The sequence below is a fragment of the Pseudopipra pipra genome, chromosome 2, assembly GCF_036250125.1.
Source record: "Pseudopipra pipra isolate bDixPip1 chromosome 2, bDixPip1.hap1, whole genome shotgun sequence".
NCBI lineage: Eukaryota > Metazoa > Chordata > Aves > Passeriformes > Pipridae > Pseudopipra > Pseudopipra pipra.
In genome coordinates this window covers 43,913,459-43,933,863 of record NC_087550.1, presented here as the reverse complement: position 1 = coordinate 43,933,863, position 20,405 = coordinate 43,913,459, and the positions used below count along the sequence as shown (strand labels likewise).

At 37.7% G+C, this 20,405-nt stretch overlaps 1 protein-coding gene across 2 annotated transcripts in view; it reads right to left on the bottom strand.

Annotated features, from left to right (window-relative positions):
* The window catches only part of DDX10 (DEAD-box helicase 10), a 267,544-nt gene that overhangs the window by 143,808 nt on the left and 103,331 nt on the right, over nt 1-20,405 (bottom strand). For both annotated transcript variants that reach the window (XM_064645252.1, XM_064645253.1), the window contains exon 16: nt 6,645-6,701. In XM_064645252.1, the coding sequence (XP_064501322.1) occupies nt 6,645-6,701 (57 nt within the window). The remainder of the gene's footprint in view (nt 1-6,644; nt 6,702-20,405) is intronic.

Sequence of the window (20,405 nt, the reverse complement as noted above, 5' to 3'; positions counted from 1 at the left end):
AATACTGTTATTCTGTTCTTACAAATCCTTATTATGTTTTGCATTAAAAGCTCCCCTAGAAGTGCAACCCACCAAAATAAGAAAAAAAACCCAAAAATTTGAAGAAAAAAGAAATTTCCTCTCTTTACCACAAACGTGAAATCAAGCACAAAACAAAGCACAGGATATAGGTATATCACAAACTGTAATGAAGGTGCACTTGTATTGATCCACTGTGCATCCACCTCATCCCCGTAGACTGTCAGGGAAAAAGAGTATGTGCAAGGTCCACGGCCCCACTACTATGCTTCTGAAAGGCCTATGGAGAAATCATTTCAGTGACTGGTAAAACAGCAGTTTTTGGTGTGTAGAGCAGCAAACTGTCATCACATACCACGTATGATTAAAATTAACCGTTGTGAAAATTACACTCAAAAAATTCAATTGCTATAGCAGTGGCCAATTAGTTTAAATGGTCAATCTGATAAATGTATTTAAAATCCTCAGTGTGCTGGCGACTGCAATGAAAAGGTTCATAAAAGCATGCATAATTGGCAAATCAATCCATCAGAATACTTCTTTGCTACTTGTTTGGAGTCACGACACAGAAATACTGATTTAATCATATAAATTATTAATTGCAGAAAAGGCAGGACTTATAACAGCTTTAAAAAGCAATTTAATTGTTGTATTAACTGGAATCATCAACATAATATTTTCAAAAAGCAAAACACAAGTAACATTTCCATACAGGTGCATAATACCCATTTTCAAATATTAACTTAAATATTGTAGAATATATTGATTCAAAGAACAAGTAGTTCAGAATCAGCAATTCATTTTCCATTCATTTAACAACTTGACCTTGAAATCATGACTCTGCCTGGAGAAACCTGTTTAAAATTACTAAATTAATAGGTTAAAATGTTGATAGCCCAAATTACTCTGTTTATTCACAGAGTTTTTTAAGGAAATTTACAAACACAAACTTGCACTGAATAAATAAAGCTACTCACAGCTTTTGGATATGCATACAGGATGCAACAGTTAACAGACCAGAACTACTTCTAAACCAAGGTTAGTGAAATTGTTTTAAGCAAGAAATTTGACTTATTTAAAGAGATCAAATTTGTGTGGTAATTTCAGCTGTAAGCTTCCCACACTAGAGATACTGGAAGATTTTGCAGGTGAACAGAAGTATCATTGCCTCATTTTTTGCTGTTTGTTGTGATTTTCAGAATCAAGAATAATTACTAATGAAGAACAATTTTTAGGCCTTCACAATTATCAAACAGCAGTGACAATATGTAGCCTGACCCGAGGCTGTATCAGGACAACATGATCCTCTCCTCAGGTCTTCTATGAAAAACAGAAACACCAGAATCTCTACATCCTCCAGACCGTCAGAAGTATCTAGCCCTGAAACCCTGCTCCAGCTCCAGAAATCAGAGAGCTAAAGCAATGGCTCCTCAACACCATCCATGGGAGGGTTATGAGAGTGATCCAGAACCAATGCACCTTCACCATTAACCATCAATATTCAGGGCATCCCATGAGACTTTCCCCAAGAACATTTCATGAACCCTGATCAAGGGGATTTGGGAACCTGTATTCATGGGAGGTGCAGACCAAATTCCTCTTTCACTCCTATAAATCTCTTTTCCACAATGAAATTACTGTTCACACCCACACTGAATGTAGCATCTCCAGCCTAAACACCAGGCTGTGGGCTAGATCTCAAGAAAAAGGAAATTCAAGGTAGAAGCAGAGCTGTCAGGTAATACAAACCCAGTAACTACAGGAATGATACACAGTGGATGCAGAGTTTTCATCATATTTTAAAGTGTGTATTTCTCCCAGTGGATTATTAGCCACAGCTACCAAGGTATCTGACTGTCCCTTTCTTCTTCAAATTTTACCACACAGTGCAAAGATTTCTTGAGTTACATTTGGCATGGGTATCTCAAATCCATTGGAGGATGTGAGAGATTAAAATAAAATGGTGGTTTTAATGGTGGTTACAATCTCAACAGAGAGCTGGCACAGAGTGCAGAAAACACAATGCTATAGTGATGTGATAAAGGCAGATATCAATGCCTGAATCTGCCATATCTTTAAGTATATGCCTCCTGCTCACCCACGTGTATTTTGTAGACATGGTCACATAAATCCTTTCATAACAGTAGAAAGATTCCTAACTTCATTATGACTCCGAAAATCTTAAATTATGTATATATAAAGTATATATTTTGTAAAATCTCATACACAAGTACTAACTCCTGCGGGAATAGAAAAATACATCAGGGAGAGAACAGAAGAGAAAGGGAAGACATGAGAGAAGCTAAAGCATATTTATTATCCTGCTGTTGCTGTCGATCTTTTAATGCTCTACAATTATTCAGCATTTCCCATGAAAAAGTGCCCCTGACAACTGAGCACTTGGATTTCTTCCAGAAGTCAGTTTTTCAGATTGATAAAAATCCCCATCCTCAACTTTGTCCAATGAAAACAGAAAAAACCCTCTCAGTAAGGCGTATGTGTTCAAGCTGGATTTCCCTAAGTTTTCAGCAGGCTACATTTTTCTTATGGACCTTGGATAAACGACCTCTGCTCTGCTAGTCAGTCCCTTTTCAGGTTTTTCTGTTTTGCTTTGGACGCCAGTGTGGTATAACTGCTACAGGATTGCCAATGACTGAATCAGTGCACCAAACTGAGCAAGTTTTACCTCCAGGCACTGTTTACAGATGGCGTACAAACTATTTCTAGCAGATAGCAATCCCTTCTTTCAGAAGCTAGTTATCATTGCTTGCAGGATGCTGGGAGCTGATAGTTGAGGATTACGAAGCACGTCAGTGCTGGGGCAGGGAACAGCATCTTCTCCTGACTCCTACTCTGTTTCCCTACCTTAAACACTGTTTAGCTGCTCCTGGAAAATTCCTTTCCTACAGAAACATTTATCTTTAAAAGAAACCAAAACCTTCCTTACTTCATACTTCTTAACATATCAGTAGTGCTCTAGGGCATCAGGACAGCAAAACACTAAACTCACCAAAGGAGAAATACAGCCCTGTTCAGTTTCATTCCAGTCAACAATTGTTTGCAGGGCAAAGACCTTTAAATGCTGGTTGAAACCTAGAAGTCTTTTACGTAGACTAAGAAACTAGTACGTCATAGATTCTAGAAGAAGAAGTGCAAAGCCAGGAGCGCAGCATTGCACGATGCAGGGATGTCCTGCCTGGGGCCAGGGGCTGGCTTCACCGAGTAACACCCAGCTCCTTCCTCAGAGCAGCTGTCCACATTGCTGCTGCTTCTGCTCAATGCTGTATTTCTTGGTCAAAAGACAACACAGTTGCCTAATTTTCTCTAGACTATCTTCAAGTAAACAGCATCAAAATTTTTTTGAGGGCCTGAGGACTGAAATTTTGTTACTACTGAGTGAAGACAAAATATGTTCTTATTTCATCTTAAAATACTGCAATTGTAAATATCTCATCAAATTCTCCTAAAATGGGAGACAATTAAATATCTTATAATAAAAAAATCCCAATCCCCTTATATTTCCAGTTTTTCTTCAATAGGAATACTAAGAAAAAAACTTCTTTTATTTAGCCTTTTGCACTAAAATGTAATTAATAGTCATAAATTCCAAGAAATACTTTCTCCAAAGCATCCTTTAAGAGCCTTCACTTCTTACCCAGTTTATTTATTTCACGGAGATTTATCCAAGGTGGAGTCAATAACACTGCAGCTACCTACTCATCTAATCTCCAGCTCAAGCACATTCAGCAGAGCATGCCAGAATTTGGTTATTCAATTCCAGTTGCAGCAAGCCTGCCCCATCCCAGCGCAGCAAAGGCTGAGCAAAACCTTCTCCACAATTACTCCTGCAGCACCAGAAGAAAATGCAGAAGGTCCCTTTCCCCTATGATTTTTTTCTTTTTTGTTGGTACACAGCTCATAAATTAAAGAATTACAGGAAGAGTAAATGAAAAATGTCAAGAAGTCAACACTCCTGGCACAGGAAATACATGAACGTGTACAGCAGGGAGACATCCTAAAACTAAAAGTATCACAATCCAAGAATCTAAGATTAAATTAAGACTAAGATTAAATCCCACAAATGTATGGTTTAAATTGTGAAAATAAACAAACTGTAAAACATAAAATTTTAGTTTCAAATAAATTCCCTTTTCATTTTGGAAAAAACCCAGCATACACTCAGAATAACATACCAGGCCTGTCCAGTCAGCAACAGGGCACAACCAAAAACAGGACAACAAGGACTATACTAAAGCAGAGATGCAAAAGTTGTAACTAAAGATTTATTATTTAATATTAAGAATGGAAAAATAAATTGCTGGTTTGGTCATGTCAGACCCAGTGGTCTGTGTGTTAGTGAAAGATAGTAAGCAATACTTTGTAACCCCAAAGAGTTTGTAACCAGAGACAGACAGTTAATAAAATTAACAAGGGAAATAAAACAGATAGATGTGGAACAACAAATTATGACCACAGCTGCTTTGAAGTGACGGGCTGCACAAAATTCTTGATCCAGCCTTTTTTTCCAGCTGCTAAACTGCATTAATATGGCTAAAAATACCTTTTCTGCTTTTTTTGGTTCTCCTTATTGCCAAAGGAGTTGTGTGTAGCAGAGTAAGTGGGTCACAAGCCATATTATGAAAGGACTAGTGAAAATCTTAATAATTTTGAACTCCTGATTTCGGGAGCATATATTTTCTAAGCTAGTTTCAGCTCCAATAGTTCGTTCCTGTGTTTTACTGTTTCCTTCTTTTTTTTTCTTCCCTGAGTATCTCATAGGAGTTGCTTGAGTCATATCACACACAGACTATAGAGAGTTTCAGCTACTATAGCTTCATCTCTAAGATTCTGTGAAGCAGGGAGTGTTCTTAATTAATTCCTCAGATACCAAGCAGACAGAAACTAGCACCTTTATCTACTGTCTACTGCTCCCTTCCACTTCCAGGCGTGAAAGGCCCCAGGTCCAAGTTGGCAGCTTTTCCCAGCAGAAGCATTTTCCCTGAAATGAGTCCCACTGAAAATGACAGGACTCGGCAGCACACAATTCTGGCAAAAATTGCCTCTAAACCAGAGAAAAAGCCCAACAGTTTTTAATCAAGGAGATGTGTCAGGTCCCGAGGCTTGCACTTTCTTGCAGAGAGTGAGCTAAACACTTCAACAGTAAAATGAAGTCAAAGCAATGGCAGGTTTGCACAGCTGGTACCCTCACAGAAAGCATATGCCAATCTCACAGTAGACCAGGACTCGTAAATCAGCTTTTCAAGTGCAAGTATTGCACAGAAGAGATGCAAAGGTGCATAAAATTGTGGGTTTATCTCATGTACCTTTGGGCTGAGGTTCCACATTTAACTCACACTGTACCCATGGACACACAATGCCCCACAAAGACGGACCATTCCTTAATAGGGATCAATTTCATTCACCTTCTGATAGGACAGAGAGATTAATTTGCTTGGCCAAGAACAGGACAGGAGATGTACATCAGCAAGCAGATCCTTTTGAAAGAAACGCGTTTCTTTTTCCAGCTGCTGAATAACATGACATTGGGGGTTTTTTATTCCTTAAAAAGAGGCAAAATTAACAAGCAGCAGTTACAAATGTGACACAGCCTGATTTGATCAATGTTTTCTCCCTTTATTAAGATGTTTGTTAATTATTCATTCCATAATTTTCCTAAAATGCTTGCTCAATGCATTAAAAAGTATGTATCTCTATACATTCAATTACAGGCAGAAAATTTCTGTTGCTTGACTGGGGAGTCATGATGCCAACAGCACTCATAGCTTGCCATCTCTGAAGACAGAATCATACTTCAAACTTAGTATAACTAGGCGTTTCATCTTAAACTGTAATTACTTTCTGCCTCAGAGCTACACAATGAAACATCTTCCTATACTTAAGCATCCCAGAGCACAGCCAGCGTGCAAAAATCGGACAAAGAACATTATCGATTTTCTCAAGGGAGTATGATATTTGCTAACTGCCAAGAACAAACTGTAAGTATTCATGTGTAGTAAAAGGAGATGTATGTGAGAAATTACACGTCACTCTGTCCACATTCCAGAAAATCACTGCAGTTGAACGAAATCTCAGTTTATTGCAAACCAAACAATACGAAATACTAGAACAGCCTTTTGTAATTTAGCAACACACGTATGAAGAAAAGGATAGAAAAGGTTTTATTTGTGGTAACAAAAGGAAGGAACAAACTTCAATGTAAATATTTGCTGTTTAAATATAAAGTTCGGCAGAAAAAGGCTTAAGAAAGATTTGACACACAAAAAAATTAATGTCACTGCCTGCAATTTATAAACATGACTCAAATATTCTGAGAAAATAATGGCATCAGCACTACAGCTGCAATTGCAACTCACCTGATACAAAGAATAAAGAGGCTAAAATTCCAAAAGGTTTCCATACAAAACACACACATCCATGCTTTCTTAGTATCCCTCCACAGCAGTTATTACAACCACATCAGAGCAAGGGGGTAAAAAAAGACAAGCAATGACTTTAAAGAGTCATTAATCACAACACTGCTTATTACAGAAAGGAATCAAATAATTTAAAAATCATCATTTCAAACCCACAACCAGTAGCTTGATCAAAACAACAAAAATCCTTACCTGTGTGTTCTTATTCCTGGCTTCTCTCCTTGCTGCTTTTTCTTTCAGCCTCTTCTCCTAAAACAAACAAGGTGCACAGTTTTAAAGCAAACTTCTGTATTTTTTTTCTTTTAATCTTTTAAGATTAAAGTTGAGCTATCTAGATATTTTTAATGCTTACATGTTAAACTGGTGGTATTGACCTACATGTTACTGATGAAAAACAATAAATAAAAGATCTGATTGAGATATTATTCATTCTTCTTGCTTTTAAAGGAAATAATTAAACAACAAGAATGACTCAAACTCATATTTCATCTTTACCAAGACTTGTTACTCTCAAAGGAATAATGCAGCTAAGTTAATTTAATAAAGTTAGTATTTGTCTGTAAAATAAGGTAGTTAAAATGGCACCAAGAGATCCAACTTCTCTTATTTCTCAGTGGCATAATACGAAATCAAATCCATGTAACAAAGAAAGCAAAAAAAATTTCTAACTTCAGAATGGCTAAAGCAACTGGGGAGTGAAAGCTAAAACACCTCCATTACTAACAAACACTCTACAAAAGCATTTGCTTAGTAATTGCATCGATTCAGAAACCATACCAAAGTTCCCTCCACCAAAGAAATTCTGCTACGGGAAAATGAGCTAAACACAATGATAAAACTCATTCAAAGCTGCCTGCCAGATCTGTGACATACAGAAGTGGCTAAGATATTTAATTCAAATTACATTTCTTGTGGTTTCTTTCATTTATCTTTAAACTAACTGAAGTATTATCTCTAATTTAGACTATGTCAGGTCCTTCCAATTGAACATCCTTGAAATTGTTTATTTCACGAGAAAAGCACAGAGATCAGGGGAGAGCACATGTCTTCTGGAAAAGCACCCTGCTCCCTCTTTTTTTTTGTCTTAGTGATGCTGATGACATGGGTATTGAAACTTTCTGATGCTAGGACAAAAATGTTTCTGGAATATAACTTTCTTTGAGCAATATAGGCCATTCCTAGCATCAGCACATTTAGAGTCGAGTCTATATAATAGAACACATTAATATCAGTCCAGGGGCAACATCTCAGCATAGAGAAGGCTGAAGACCAGTCACATTTCAGCTCACTTGTGGGAGTAATGAGAAAGCTACAGCTTCAGTAGTCCTAGTGCCATTTCATCACAGTGATGCTGCCAAAACACATTGGTAGGTACCCCGTGAAGCTGTTTGGAAAAGCAGTGTCTGAGTGCAGACCTAGGAAAAGGAGAACACAGCCACCAAGATTTTCTAAATTGCTGTCTAAATTTAGGGGGTTTTGAGATATTTATTGGGTACATGCCATTTTCTATTCTCCCAGTTGCTCAAACTACAGAAGTGTTAGCTTATTTTCAAAGTCCCTTTTTAAGTAAGTCAACCTCTTCTCTCCAAATCAAAACAAACAGTCCCCCAATGCTGTGTGCAAAGCTACCTGGTACAAACATCCCAATACACTAACAGTTACCTGGCAGGGTCTTCAATGCATGCTATGAAACAAAACAAAAACCCTGCCACTGTAGACAGATACAACACAGGTATCTTATTACTTCAGATTTGCTGAAGTATGAAAAAGCAATAAAAAATAATAATTACACTTAAGGCCACAAGGGCATCATATGGAGCAAGTACTGTCTGGTCCACAGGAAGTTTCTCAAACAAACTAGACCTATGCATCATGGTCATAAGAAGGTCATCCATTTTATGATTCCTGCTCTTCCAAGTCAAATTTGGATTAATTTCTGATCATTTTTACTTATGTTTTTCTAATTTTTTACTTAAGTTTTTGACTTAAAATGTTTTAGTTGCACATTCTCCACTCTTTGGGGTTACTATCAGAGTTCTCTCATTTTTCTGCTAAAACCATAACCACTGAAAAACTGAAGGAGAACAGAGCTAAAAATTAACATGTCAGCTGTTACAAAGCAGGATAAAGCAGCTTTTGACTTGGACAGTCCAGAAAATTTTGAATAGAAAATTCTATGGTGTATGAAAAGTCGTGTCTTAACCACAGCTAAATGCTTAAGCAAATACAGCAGTAGTCAAAGTTCCTGCTCAAGGGATTTATAAAACACAGCACTGAGAAGACAGCTATGAAAGCAGAAGACTGACATAAGGACACAGGAAAGTATGCCAGACAGCACAATATACTTTAGTCCCTAAAGAATAGTAAAGACATAAAAAGATTCTAAAGTTAATAGGTGCAGAAACTGAAATCAGGAGCACAAGAAAAAAAGAAGACAGGAAAGCAATCAGCAGGAGATGCTGTCAAGACCTTTTTTTCTCTTTCTTTTTTTTCCCCAAAGAGGGAGAGAGAGGATTTCATTCCTTGTCAATGAAAAAGAAAAGCAAATTTTGCAGAGAGTGCCTGTATGTTGGCACTGAGTTGGAGTTAGGAGTGTATTTCAGAATGTCCTAATCAGGCCTGCTTTTGCTGTTTCGCACTAATATACTCCAAACAACACTGGGCATTCACAGAGTCACAGGATCATTCTGACTAGGAAGAACATCAGGGGGTCTCTGGTCCAGCCTCCTGCTCACAGCCAGGTCAGCTCTGAGGTGAGGTCAGGCTGCACAGGGTCTCTCATCCAGCAACATCAAAATCCCAAGGATGGAGCCTGCATATCATCTCTGGTCAGCCTGTGCCACAACCTGACTGAACTCACACAGAAGAAGTTCCCCTTACATCCATGATGAATCTCATTTTCACTTACAGCCATTGCCTCTTGCCCTCTTGCTCTGCACTGCTGTGAACAGACCTGCTCCATCTGTGTATTCTCATGACCTCTCCACAGGCATTGGGGGGTGCTGTCAGGTCACCCCAAAGCCATCTCTGCTCCAGACTGAACAAGCCAGATCCTCCAGCCTCTCCTCACAGAACCATCCTCTCAGTGACCTCAGATAATCTCACCTCAGTTTGTTAACACCCTCCTGTACTGAGGGTAGTGGTGGTGTGCAGGATGCCATAAATACCGAGGAATGACTTCCCTCAAAGTGATTTAGTGCAAAGCATCAGATATGAGCTAATGCAGTGCAACCCCACCACCACCACACAGCATGCAACCTGGTTCTTAACACCAGTTTATCTTTCTCTGCAGTCCTGCTCTTACTGGGCTACTTCACTTGCAAGTGTTGGAATAGCCATCAGGCTTTAACTTGGGCTTCAATTCAGGAAAACAATCCCATTACAGCACCTCTTAAATTTATGCAGAGCTTCAAGCATACAGGTAAATACACATTTGCTGAGCAAATGCTTAAATATTTTTCCCCAGTCAGGATCTTATTTCCTGTTACCCAGAGGACAACTGTATATTCTACTGTGCCAAGGTAATACCCCCAAATAATAAAGACACCCTTTTATATGACTACATAAAACCCATAAATTAACTGCCTTGCTTTAGGTTACAAAGAATTGCTAGAGCACAGCCAGAAACAGATCTCCAAAGACTCAGGTGAGTATTTTGACTACAATGACCTTCATTCTCATACTGCTACTGCCAGGAAGAAACATGAGAACGTGCAGAACACACGTGGGCAGCATACGGTAAGACAGCTCTAAAAAATAATCAATGAGGTAAAGTTGAACCAGTCAAACGATTGATACTGATTTATTTCACATGAACAGGATCTGTTCATCTATGCATAACTACATGTAATTAATAAACTGTCCAATATTAGTTTTCACACATGGGAAAAATAACAGAAAAGTCTGCATTTTCTTGGAATATCTTAAGTGTAACACAATTAAGTGTCAGATTTTATCACTATTCTATCAAGCTATAAATCATTACTTGCATTAAAGATGAAATAGATTTTTTCATATATTTCAATTTACTAGGGCAGGAAAACAAAAGACTATGTTTCAAGATATGGATACTTAATTATGAATGTTACTGACTGACACACTGTTATAGCATAACTTCATAACCAGGATGATGAGGCTGTCAGAGCTCTAAAACACAATCTGATTAAAGTTTTTATCTACAGCAGTGAAGTCAAGCATCAATCTTTGCATTTGTACTGAATAGCTCTCCTTTGCACCTTCTTCACAGATGAAAGATCTAGTTGTATCCTTTAGAGGCTATCAATACTGAGGATGAGAAATAAGTTTAACTGAAAATCAGTGCAATAATTTGTTGTAGTTTAACTCCTAAGAAAATGTTTCCAGCCCCTTTAGACAAAAAACAAGTGATCTCGCTAACTTAAAGGCAGTAGCCAGAACATTCATTTATCATATTAGGTCAGCAACATGCTGTATGCAAATTTTGAACAGTGGCTAAATGCATATTATCTAGATGTCATTTAAGGAACAGTTTGGATAGAACCACAGGTTCATGAATTTATGAAACAGGAGAGGTGATAGGATCAATGTGTCTGAGTAGCACAACACAGGCTATAGGACTGAATAACTGAATCAATCTACTACAGTGGTCATATCCTGTTTTAGAAGAGCATTATGTCTAGATTTTAAAACATTTCACTGAAGAACAGTGCACCATAATATTTCCAAATGTGTTGCTGTTAGTAGTCTGAGCCTACTTATCTTCGACTTTTAGACCACATCTAAACTGTTTAACTGGTCTCTCAACCAGTTTAAAGGAACCCCTGCTATCAAAGTTTAGGTCCTTATGTAGACACATGCTCATCATGCCTTTCTCTCTCACAAGGTGAAGAAAATCAACTCCAGATGTCTCTCAGCATATAGGTCTGTTTTCCTAAATATTTCAGGAACAGACATATCCAAGATCTCACCATCCCCCCAACCCTACTTGTCACTTCTGTTTGTATATTCAATAATTCTGTCAGCCCTTCGATCCTGTCAGAAAAATCCCACTGCAATAATTCATGTTGACTTGATCAACTATCACATCACCCAAATCTCTTTCAAGGCTATATCTCTAAGGAAAGAGCTCTCAGCCCTAAAAGTCTATTCTAAATTTCTTCTTCCTAGAAATTTGCATTTCTGCCTATCTTACAACACAGCTTTGTTTGTCTGAGCCTAACTTAACATGAAAGCTTTCTTCCACGTCACTAAAAAAATCTTGAAATAATACACTTCCCAATGGGCCCAAAAGAAACATCTACTCAATGAGAAGCCACTAGCTTGGGATGTTCCAGTTACTGAGGTTTTGGTCCATTTAATTTGTGCCATGTAATTTATTAATCAAAACCCTTAAGTGAAAAGCCTTGTAGAAATTTCAATGTATTCCACAGCTGTATTTCCAAGTCAGATTCTGCTCTGATAAAAATACATAAACAAACACAATTCACTACATAACTAATTTCCACAAACCCACACTGGTTAGTATTATATTCCTGCCATGTAGTTTTTCATTAATGGTATTACACAGCTCAGAGACCTTCTTGATCAGCTTTTAAAATTTACTGCAAATGATCTTTTTTCTCCTGCCTTATACACCTACTTAACAAGGATGGTTATAACCTCAGTAACCAAAGGGATGAAAATTTTTAGTAATCATTATGTAATGTGGCTAAATCATTTGGCTTTAAAGAGCTACAGTTATTGAAACCTTGTACCTTGCCTTCACTAGAACTGACAACAGAACTAGCTCTGTCTAACAGGAGTCAAAGCCATGAATAAAGCAATGTTTAATATATGGAAAAACTACTTGCTGTTCTTAACTGTGAAGTTAAGAAGCGTGCCACTGGCTTCTTTTCACGCTCAATTTCCTCCTCCTTTCACTTGTTGGGTTTTAAAGCAAAAACTCATACCCCTTTTACTTCTCCTTAGGACTCCAAAGACTCCAACACACTTAATCTAACATTTACATTCCACGTTCTCAACTTGAGACAAAAAAATAATGAGTAGTAGCATGGCAGCTCTCTGTAGCTCGTAGCGCTCACGTACTGTGAGCTCTGTCTGAATATGTGAAAGAAGCATAAATAGACAGTTTAAAAGCCAAGTTTTTAGTTATAAAAAATAAAGTACAGCAATTTTGAAAGGTGAAAGTTCTTTCCTCCTAAAGGAAATACCCTCTTCCTTTGACTCTCTTCTTTCTACAGTTGATTAAGAGTTCATTTTACTTTGTTCAGAGGGTAAAAAATTTAGAGCTTATTTCCATGCATTATGAACACCTTTGTTTCATACAGTAATTTTTCTTTTAGCTTTTTAATTTGTAAACAATTCATACAATTAAAGTACCTTTCTTTTAATTAATTTGTGCACAGGTCATAACTGTCCAGATTTTACATTAAATAAATTTTTTACTTGGTGACATGCTCCTGTTTTTCCACACTAAAATTTCACTGACCTCTTCTACTTGTTTACCTAAAGGCAAATAATAGTTTCACTCAACACAACTAATGCATCTTATAGCATATTTAGCCCCAAAAGCATTAAAAAAGCCTGTGGCAAATCTATTGCCTGTATTTCCCATATTTCATTCTCATCTGAGTCTTCTGAACACTTTTTATTTAAATACTCAATAACTCCTGCAGATTTGGATCAAACATTTTAACACTAGGTTTTTAATAACTGTTCCTTTACATACTGATGATATAATTTGGAGCTACCAACCTTTTCTATTTAACAGCTGAGGTAATGGTCTGCCACACAACAGATCTTTAGTGGTGGTTAAGGTCTGGAACAAATTGTTCTATTTCCTGGAAAAATCTGGCTGTCACTTGCAAACACATCTTGGTTGATATCGGTATCTGATACCATTTCTTGGTATTCCACTCTCTCTTGTTCTTTTACACAGACATAGTTAAGATCAGTCAGTTGTGCTGCAGAAAATACACAAAGAGCTGTTCAAAAGCTCATACCAGCTCTTGTATATTGGCATTGCCGTAGCCAAGAGCTGGTTTACACCCAAATTTTAAAGCACAAGTGTGCTTTGAAAATTGACCTAATAGATATTACTGTGGTTTCCCACTTTTGTCTCCTCTCAGATTTCACACCAAGTTTGTGCAGTTTACATGCTCATGACTATTACTACATTTATATTGCTATGGAGTTTAATGTTTCTCTTGTTACAGAGCTTACCAAGCCACCTACATGCAAGCACTGCTCCAACCACCAAAATTTACCAACATTCCCAACCAAAAGATAAAATTGAATCAACTTATTAGCATTTCTTTGAATATTATTTTAAAAAAATCTAGAAAGTAAGCACAAAATTAGTTACTATTAAATAAACAAATCTTAATACCCTCAGGAAAAAAAGGCAAAGCTTTTTGATTATTTTGTGTTTGTTTTGTCGTGTGGGTTTTTTTAAATCTCTTAACATTTGGTTTTAGAAATATAGAAAATAATCTCTCCAAGCAACAAACTATATAAACATAACAATGTAAACCTAATCTGTAGAGTTGATGTTTACTTAATAGGCAGAGAAACTGAAACACGCGGGTCTAGTATTGACCCATTTAAGACAACAGAGGAAGAGTGTGTCATCAAAAGAATGTGAAAAACAGCACAGGGACAATCTTGAACATTTAACAAGCACTGGAAAAAGTCTTAAAGGCAGCTGGAAAAAAAAGTAATTCTCATTTAAATGAGGAAAACAGAAGCTAGCAGTAACTGACCCTTAAAAGGACATAGTTAAAACAAAACCAAAACAGGAAACAAGCGGACAAAACTGGTAATTATTCCTTTCTCATTTAGATGTGAACACACTGACTATGCTTTAAGGATAGAATTATTTTTGAAAAGTTGATAAGTAGTCCATTTGATTTTAACATATATATGTGGACGAGAGGCTGTACATGAGGCAGCAGTGTGTGCTCGTGGCCTAGAAAGCCAATTGTATCCTGGGCTGCATCAAAAGCAGCGTGCCCAGCAGGTCGAGGGAGGGGATTCTGACCCTCTACTCTGCCCTTATGAGACCCCCACCTGAAGTGTTGTGTCCAGATCTGGGGCCCCCAGGACAGGAAGGATGAGGATCTGTTAGAGTGCGTTTTGGTTTCGAAGGGATGATACCATTTAACAGTGGAAAATTCATTATCTAGACAGGTCCTGAGCTGTCTTTATGCAGCCACCAGTAAGGAAACACGCAGCTCTCATACTACAGGTCTGAAAGCAGGCAGCCAAACCCTGCACCTATCTCTGTGCCTGCTCATGCAGATACAGGTACCCAGCAGCACCCACGTCCTCAGCAAGCAAACCAAGATTGTCTCTAAGAGCCCTGACACGCAGAGGTCAGCATTTTGGACAGTTGTTCCATTATGTCCTCTGCCAGGACAATCAGCCTGTTATGGAAGCTCCATTACAGCACTAAGGCTGGTAAAGGCTTACTTTAAGGTTAAGTCTACACTGCTTCAGTCTCCACCCACAGCTGCATTTTCCTGGTGTTCATCTGATTAGGCTGTACACAAACAACGTACTCAGAGTTATCTCATTTTCTTATTTTTCACATCAACAAAATCAGGCCAAGAACTCTGATTTCACTTCAAAACTCTTAGCAAACATTCAAGGGCACTTCAAACTGTAAGTGTAGCTCATCCAGCTGTTGAATTAAAGATAGCAAACAACAAGCAAAACCTTGCCTCCACCAGCAGCACAGCGAGACCAGATGGATGTTGCTCCTAAGGCTGGAATGGAACGCTTGTCAATGCACTTTTCGGTGTCCATGCCCATATCTTAATAGTTCTGCATTTGGAGCATAACAACAGCATTGCCTGCACACAAAAGCTATGAAAGGGCTCAGATAGGCTTTCTAACAAAGTAACTAATACTCTCTTGATTTATTTTACACATCTCACCATCTGTACTTTTCTTTGCCGTTCAGCTAAACGCTCCTTTCAGCAGCAACCTCCTTCTCTTTATATTTTGCTCCTACACTGGCACACTCTTTATGTGAGAGAATTTTATTGTCCTCACATAGCACCACATTAAGCCAACTGTACAATTACCCTGAAATCTGACAAATTCCACCTCAAAGTGCAGGACAATACAAGTGCTTTACTTAATAAAGAGCATAACACAGCACTGGATTTTTTCCCTCTTCAGATTATTTCCTTTGAAATATGATGCAATCTCTGTTCAGAATTAATCTAATGATTGATTTCAAACTACAAACACTGTTTTGCATTGGAGCATTTATCTTCCAGCATACTGAATGGTTTTTATTATAAAGCATTTATTTTTCTTTTTATTACTTTGGTTTTGGTGGTTTTTTTTTTAAATCACAAGTAATGATTTTATAAAATAAAGAAAACCCCTGGGGTCTTTTCTGTTTCTTGTACATGGTATATGGTATTCAATGATTTATTAAAACACACTAAAAGTACTTTTGGTATGATTTTATAAAACTATAAACCAAAAATGTTTAAATCATAACTACCCTGTCATCAACAGAAATCACTTGCAAAAGCAGGATTGAGAGTGAGGCAGAGCCCAGAGCTCCCGTTGGAATGGGGCTGCCAGGAAGGCTTAAGTCACAGGCTGCTCTCCTCCGAGAGCTTTCCCATCCGGGCCATGGCTCAGCGAACCACGGGGTTGCTCAGTCAAGGCATAGGGTGAGGATTGTGGCAGGAGCCAGAGGTCAGACAGAGATGAAGGCTACAGCATTACACCAGGAAGTAAACCCCAAGGAGTGCAGTGTGGCACAAGATACATAAAGGAAAAATAATCCACTATAAATATCAGCTGACATCTTTACTGATTTGGTCACAGTGTTCTTCTCCTGCTAGTAAAAATTAGCAGCATTACTGCTTTTATAAGTAAAGTTTGACTATAACCTTTGGCCAACTGCAGGTTGCAAAGGAAGTCTTCCTTGATAAGTAAATTTATGCCTCTTTTTTCAAATTCCTACATCAAGTGCACCTTTCCTTGAAACGACTGAATTCATACAGCTCTCATGTCATCATGAGGTAACCAGAGTTCTCCAAGTACCCTCTTCAAGAATGCCTGATATCTTGTATATCTGTATAGTACCTCTTCTTTTCCTTAATGTCCTCGGATATTCATGCTTTTTAAATATCAGCTCTAAACTTTGTACTGAGGCTGTTATGTCATCCCTAGTATTGTAACTTCATCATTCTTTCCTGAAGGATCTTTTCCAGATTCTAAAGAACTGTATGTGAACTAATATATAATAAAGTTATAATCTCTCTCCTACTCTACCCCCTATATACTGATGTAAAAATAATCAGAAAATGCTTCTTTTGAACTCCATGTTTAATTCTGTGAGGGTGGTAGGGATACTTTGAATGTAAAAATGTGGTTTGTAATGATATCGTGTTAAGAGCGAGATAAAAACAAGAAGGAAAAAAAGTAATAAAATAAATACAAAATCCCCAATTCTAATGAGCAGTAAGGGAGACAGTAACAAGAGATGAGAAGTCATAAGTCACTGAGAGATGAACACTAAAGGAACCACATAAGCACAACCCTGAGAAGGTCCACACAGAACTTTGTAATTGATAAGAAAAAGAGAAATCAGGTTATCTGTGTTTATCAGCCTCATGGAAAAATGCAAACTTAAAATGGAATATTTGAAAGGCACTAGGAGACCATGCAGAAAGAGCAGCACATGGAAAAACCCAAGGTCAAGGTCAGCGACTGCGTAAGGGCCCTGTGATGTGAGCATGAAATTAGACATATTTAGGGCCCACTCCACTATTTAAGGAATTAGTGAGTGCGGTTATCAAAGGAGTGAGGATCTTGATAGTTTTGCCAGTAAACATGAGCCCTGATAAGCCAACAAGAACAACTAAGCTTGTGCTGCCTGCACTGTTCATGTTTATGTGAGTGCTGCCTGTGTTTCTCTTTTCTGCCTCTCTTGACTCTATGGGTACCCACGTGTGTATTGTGAGTCCCATCCATGCAATACACACACAGCCTTGCCAGACTCAGTCTTGCAACCTGGAACAGCAGCACGCTTCATTAAACAGGCCTGTGGAAGAAATCTCCTGAGTTGAAAGTGAAGGGATTTGGTTTCCCTTACCAGTCTGCAATCTTCCATTTTCAAGAATGAATTTTAATCAGAAAGTTATTGAATAAATTCAATGGGGTAAGCACACTCTTCCTGAAACTGAAAATTACTTATTTTATAATAGTCTTTACATAAAGTCTGGTATCAAGAATTTCCTCTTTTGGTCTTGGAAACAGTTAAGTAATAATATTTGGGAGAGCAAAACACAAAGGGTGAAGCCTCACAGTGTATCCTCCTCATTAAAACCATCCACTCTGCCGCTAACAAATGCAGTCAGGGCACAGGAGACAACCCAAACAGAAGTATTCTGTTTCAACAGAGTTTCTAAAATAGTTCTTTATTTTCTACTGAATTAAGAACAGCACAAGCAAAACTACGAGAGCACACAATTGCAAACTTCAGGCAGCACAAATTAGGACCATTACACAAGGGGTCACAAAATAGCTCCAGGTTCCACCCCCCAACATCAATATCACTGCAAGATTCTGCAAGGAGTCTCAAAAATGCAAAGTATATATTACATTTAAAATACAGACTTCTGGTACAACGCTTACAGTGCAGGATATTCTGAATGGCCCCTCCTGTCATCTAAAGTCTGAGTCATACCTCTATAAACACACTTGTTTAATGTCTCCCAGGAAGGTACAGAACTACTGCATCTCACAGTATCAGGCCCATGAAGACAGTCTCAGCTTGTTTGCTACTAATACCACCCAAATAAAATAAAATTTAAACAAAACCACTTCTAGTCATCTTATCATATTGACTATCCAACATTCACAGCATATCTTGTGGGAAAGAGAGGTAAGAAATAAGGCTCCTATTCATTTTTCCTTCAGCACCAATGGGCATGTGTCTGAACTTGAGTTAGTAGAGAGAAAGACGTTATTAAGAAGTGAGATGAATCCCTCTCTGCCACTTTTTTCCTCTTAACAACAGTGCATTTTCAGTTGAAAACTCGAAAAATGGAGTGCAAAAACACTTCTCCCTTTATTGCTGTTTATAACATTTTTCACATTTCAAAGGATCTTAAATCTGTACCTCTCACTGGGCTGTCATTAAATAGCCATTAATGCAGACTTCTTTTCACACCATATTGATCGGTGTCACTGTCCTTTCCTTGTGCTCAACTACCAAAATGTACTTTGTTTCCAAAAATTCAATAAGCATTAATTACACCACAATTATACCTCAGATTTTTATTTATTTTTATCCATCTGATTTTCAATTTTTCCACATTTGCAGAGGAAGGAGAGGGTAACAAAATGTGAGACTCATGAAGGAAACCTAATTATAGTGTAGATTCTTTGCAAGTTGCCACAAGCCCTAAGGCACTGCAACACACAACTCATCCAAGCATCTCATGAATGCACCAAAACATTCTTCTGATCATACGGAAAACTGTGATCATTTAAATGACATTCACAAATGGATTTAAAAGCAATGGCCTGTGCATACTTTCTGAATAGTTTTGTTCTTTATCAGAAACCATTTCACAACGAAAGTTCATATTGAGCTTACAGGCCACGTTCACCAAAACAAAAAAGCTATTTTGTGCAAGTTTCAATTTTAAGAAGTTCCCTTTTTCCCCCCAGAGACTTCTAATCTTTAAGATTATATGGAAGAAACCATAAGAGAGGGATTCTCAATTGAAAATTACCTGTAAAATTACAAGCTTTATAAAAATACTGCTTTTTCTACATCCAATCACAATCTAAATTACAATCTGAACCCATGTGCAAGACATAAAGAAGCTGGACGAAATAACATCTGCTTTTATAGCTAAGTCACCACTTTAAAGCCAAGGTAGAATCTTCAGGTATTAGCGCACACTTCCAGCTTCAGGGGACTTTTTGATTCCTGATGTACCTAACCATGTACCAGACTTCTACATTTGGTTTACACAGAACAAAAACACATTTCTCTTTAATGGTCTCCTAATCTATTTATGTAATAACTTTAATAAATTTAGCATGTTTCAAAAATCGATTTAAAGAAAAAAAAACAACTGCCAAATAATCACACCAGGAAACTACACCAACATCAGCTGCAGTAGGAAGAAAAGGAATTAAGAAGAAGAAATATTAATTAAGATACATTTGAAACCTGATGGAGGTGAAGGAACAGAAGAAAGTTAAACTGATGAAAATGTTAAACAAAGACCTTGAACAAATCTGAAGGAAAAGCAGAGAGGAAAAATTTAGCCATGGCTTTTTCAAAAAGCTAGGAAGAAGAGTCGTAGGAGAATTCAGCAATTGAGGTGGAAAACCAAGTAACAGAGAGTTGTCACACCTGCTGTTAGAACATAATGCTGTAGATCTTTGTGCATTTGACATCTGCTTCCAGGAAGGAAATTTAAAGAAAGATGGGAATGAAATAATTAACATTAGTGCAGAAAGGACAAGTCAGACAACAGAGTTTGTGCTATGCCATGATGTATTTTGGCTCATGGTGTAGCACAGAGGATTTTAAAAGAAGCAGTGACAGTCACAAGTGACGGATCTGAGACTTCATATAACAGGTACTGCTGAATGCCAGTGAGGGGATGCATAAGATGTTTGTGACTTTGAAAAGCTCCTCTTTCAATCACACAAGAAGGGCACTAAGACATCCACACTTACAGAAAATCAGAAGTCATGAAAATAAAGTCTCCTAGTATTTTTGTTGCTCTCATATCCTTAGTTGGTAACGCACTTGAATATTTGTCTTCTACATTTCACCCTCTCCCTCCAAATGAAGGTAAGAAATAATTTACACCACTTGCCTCTCAGGCCAACTTATACAATCAAACTTTTACTAGCAAATTCAGAAAATGATCAGGCATCTGATCAGGCTTCTGCAGTACAGTCATGATACACAGACTG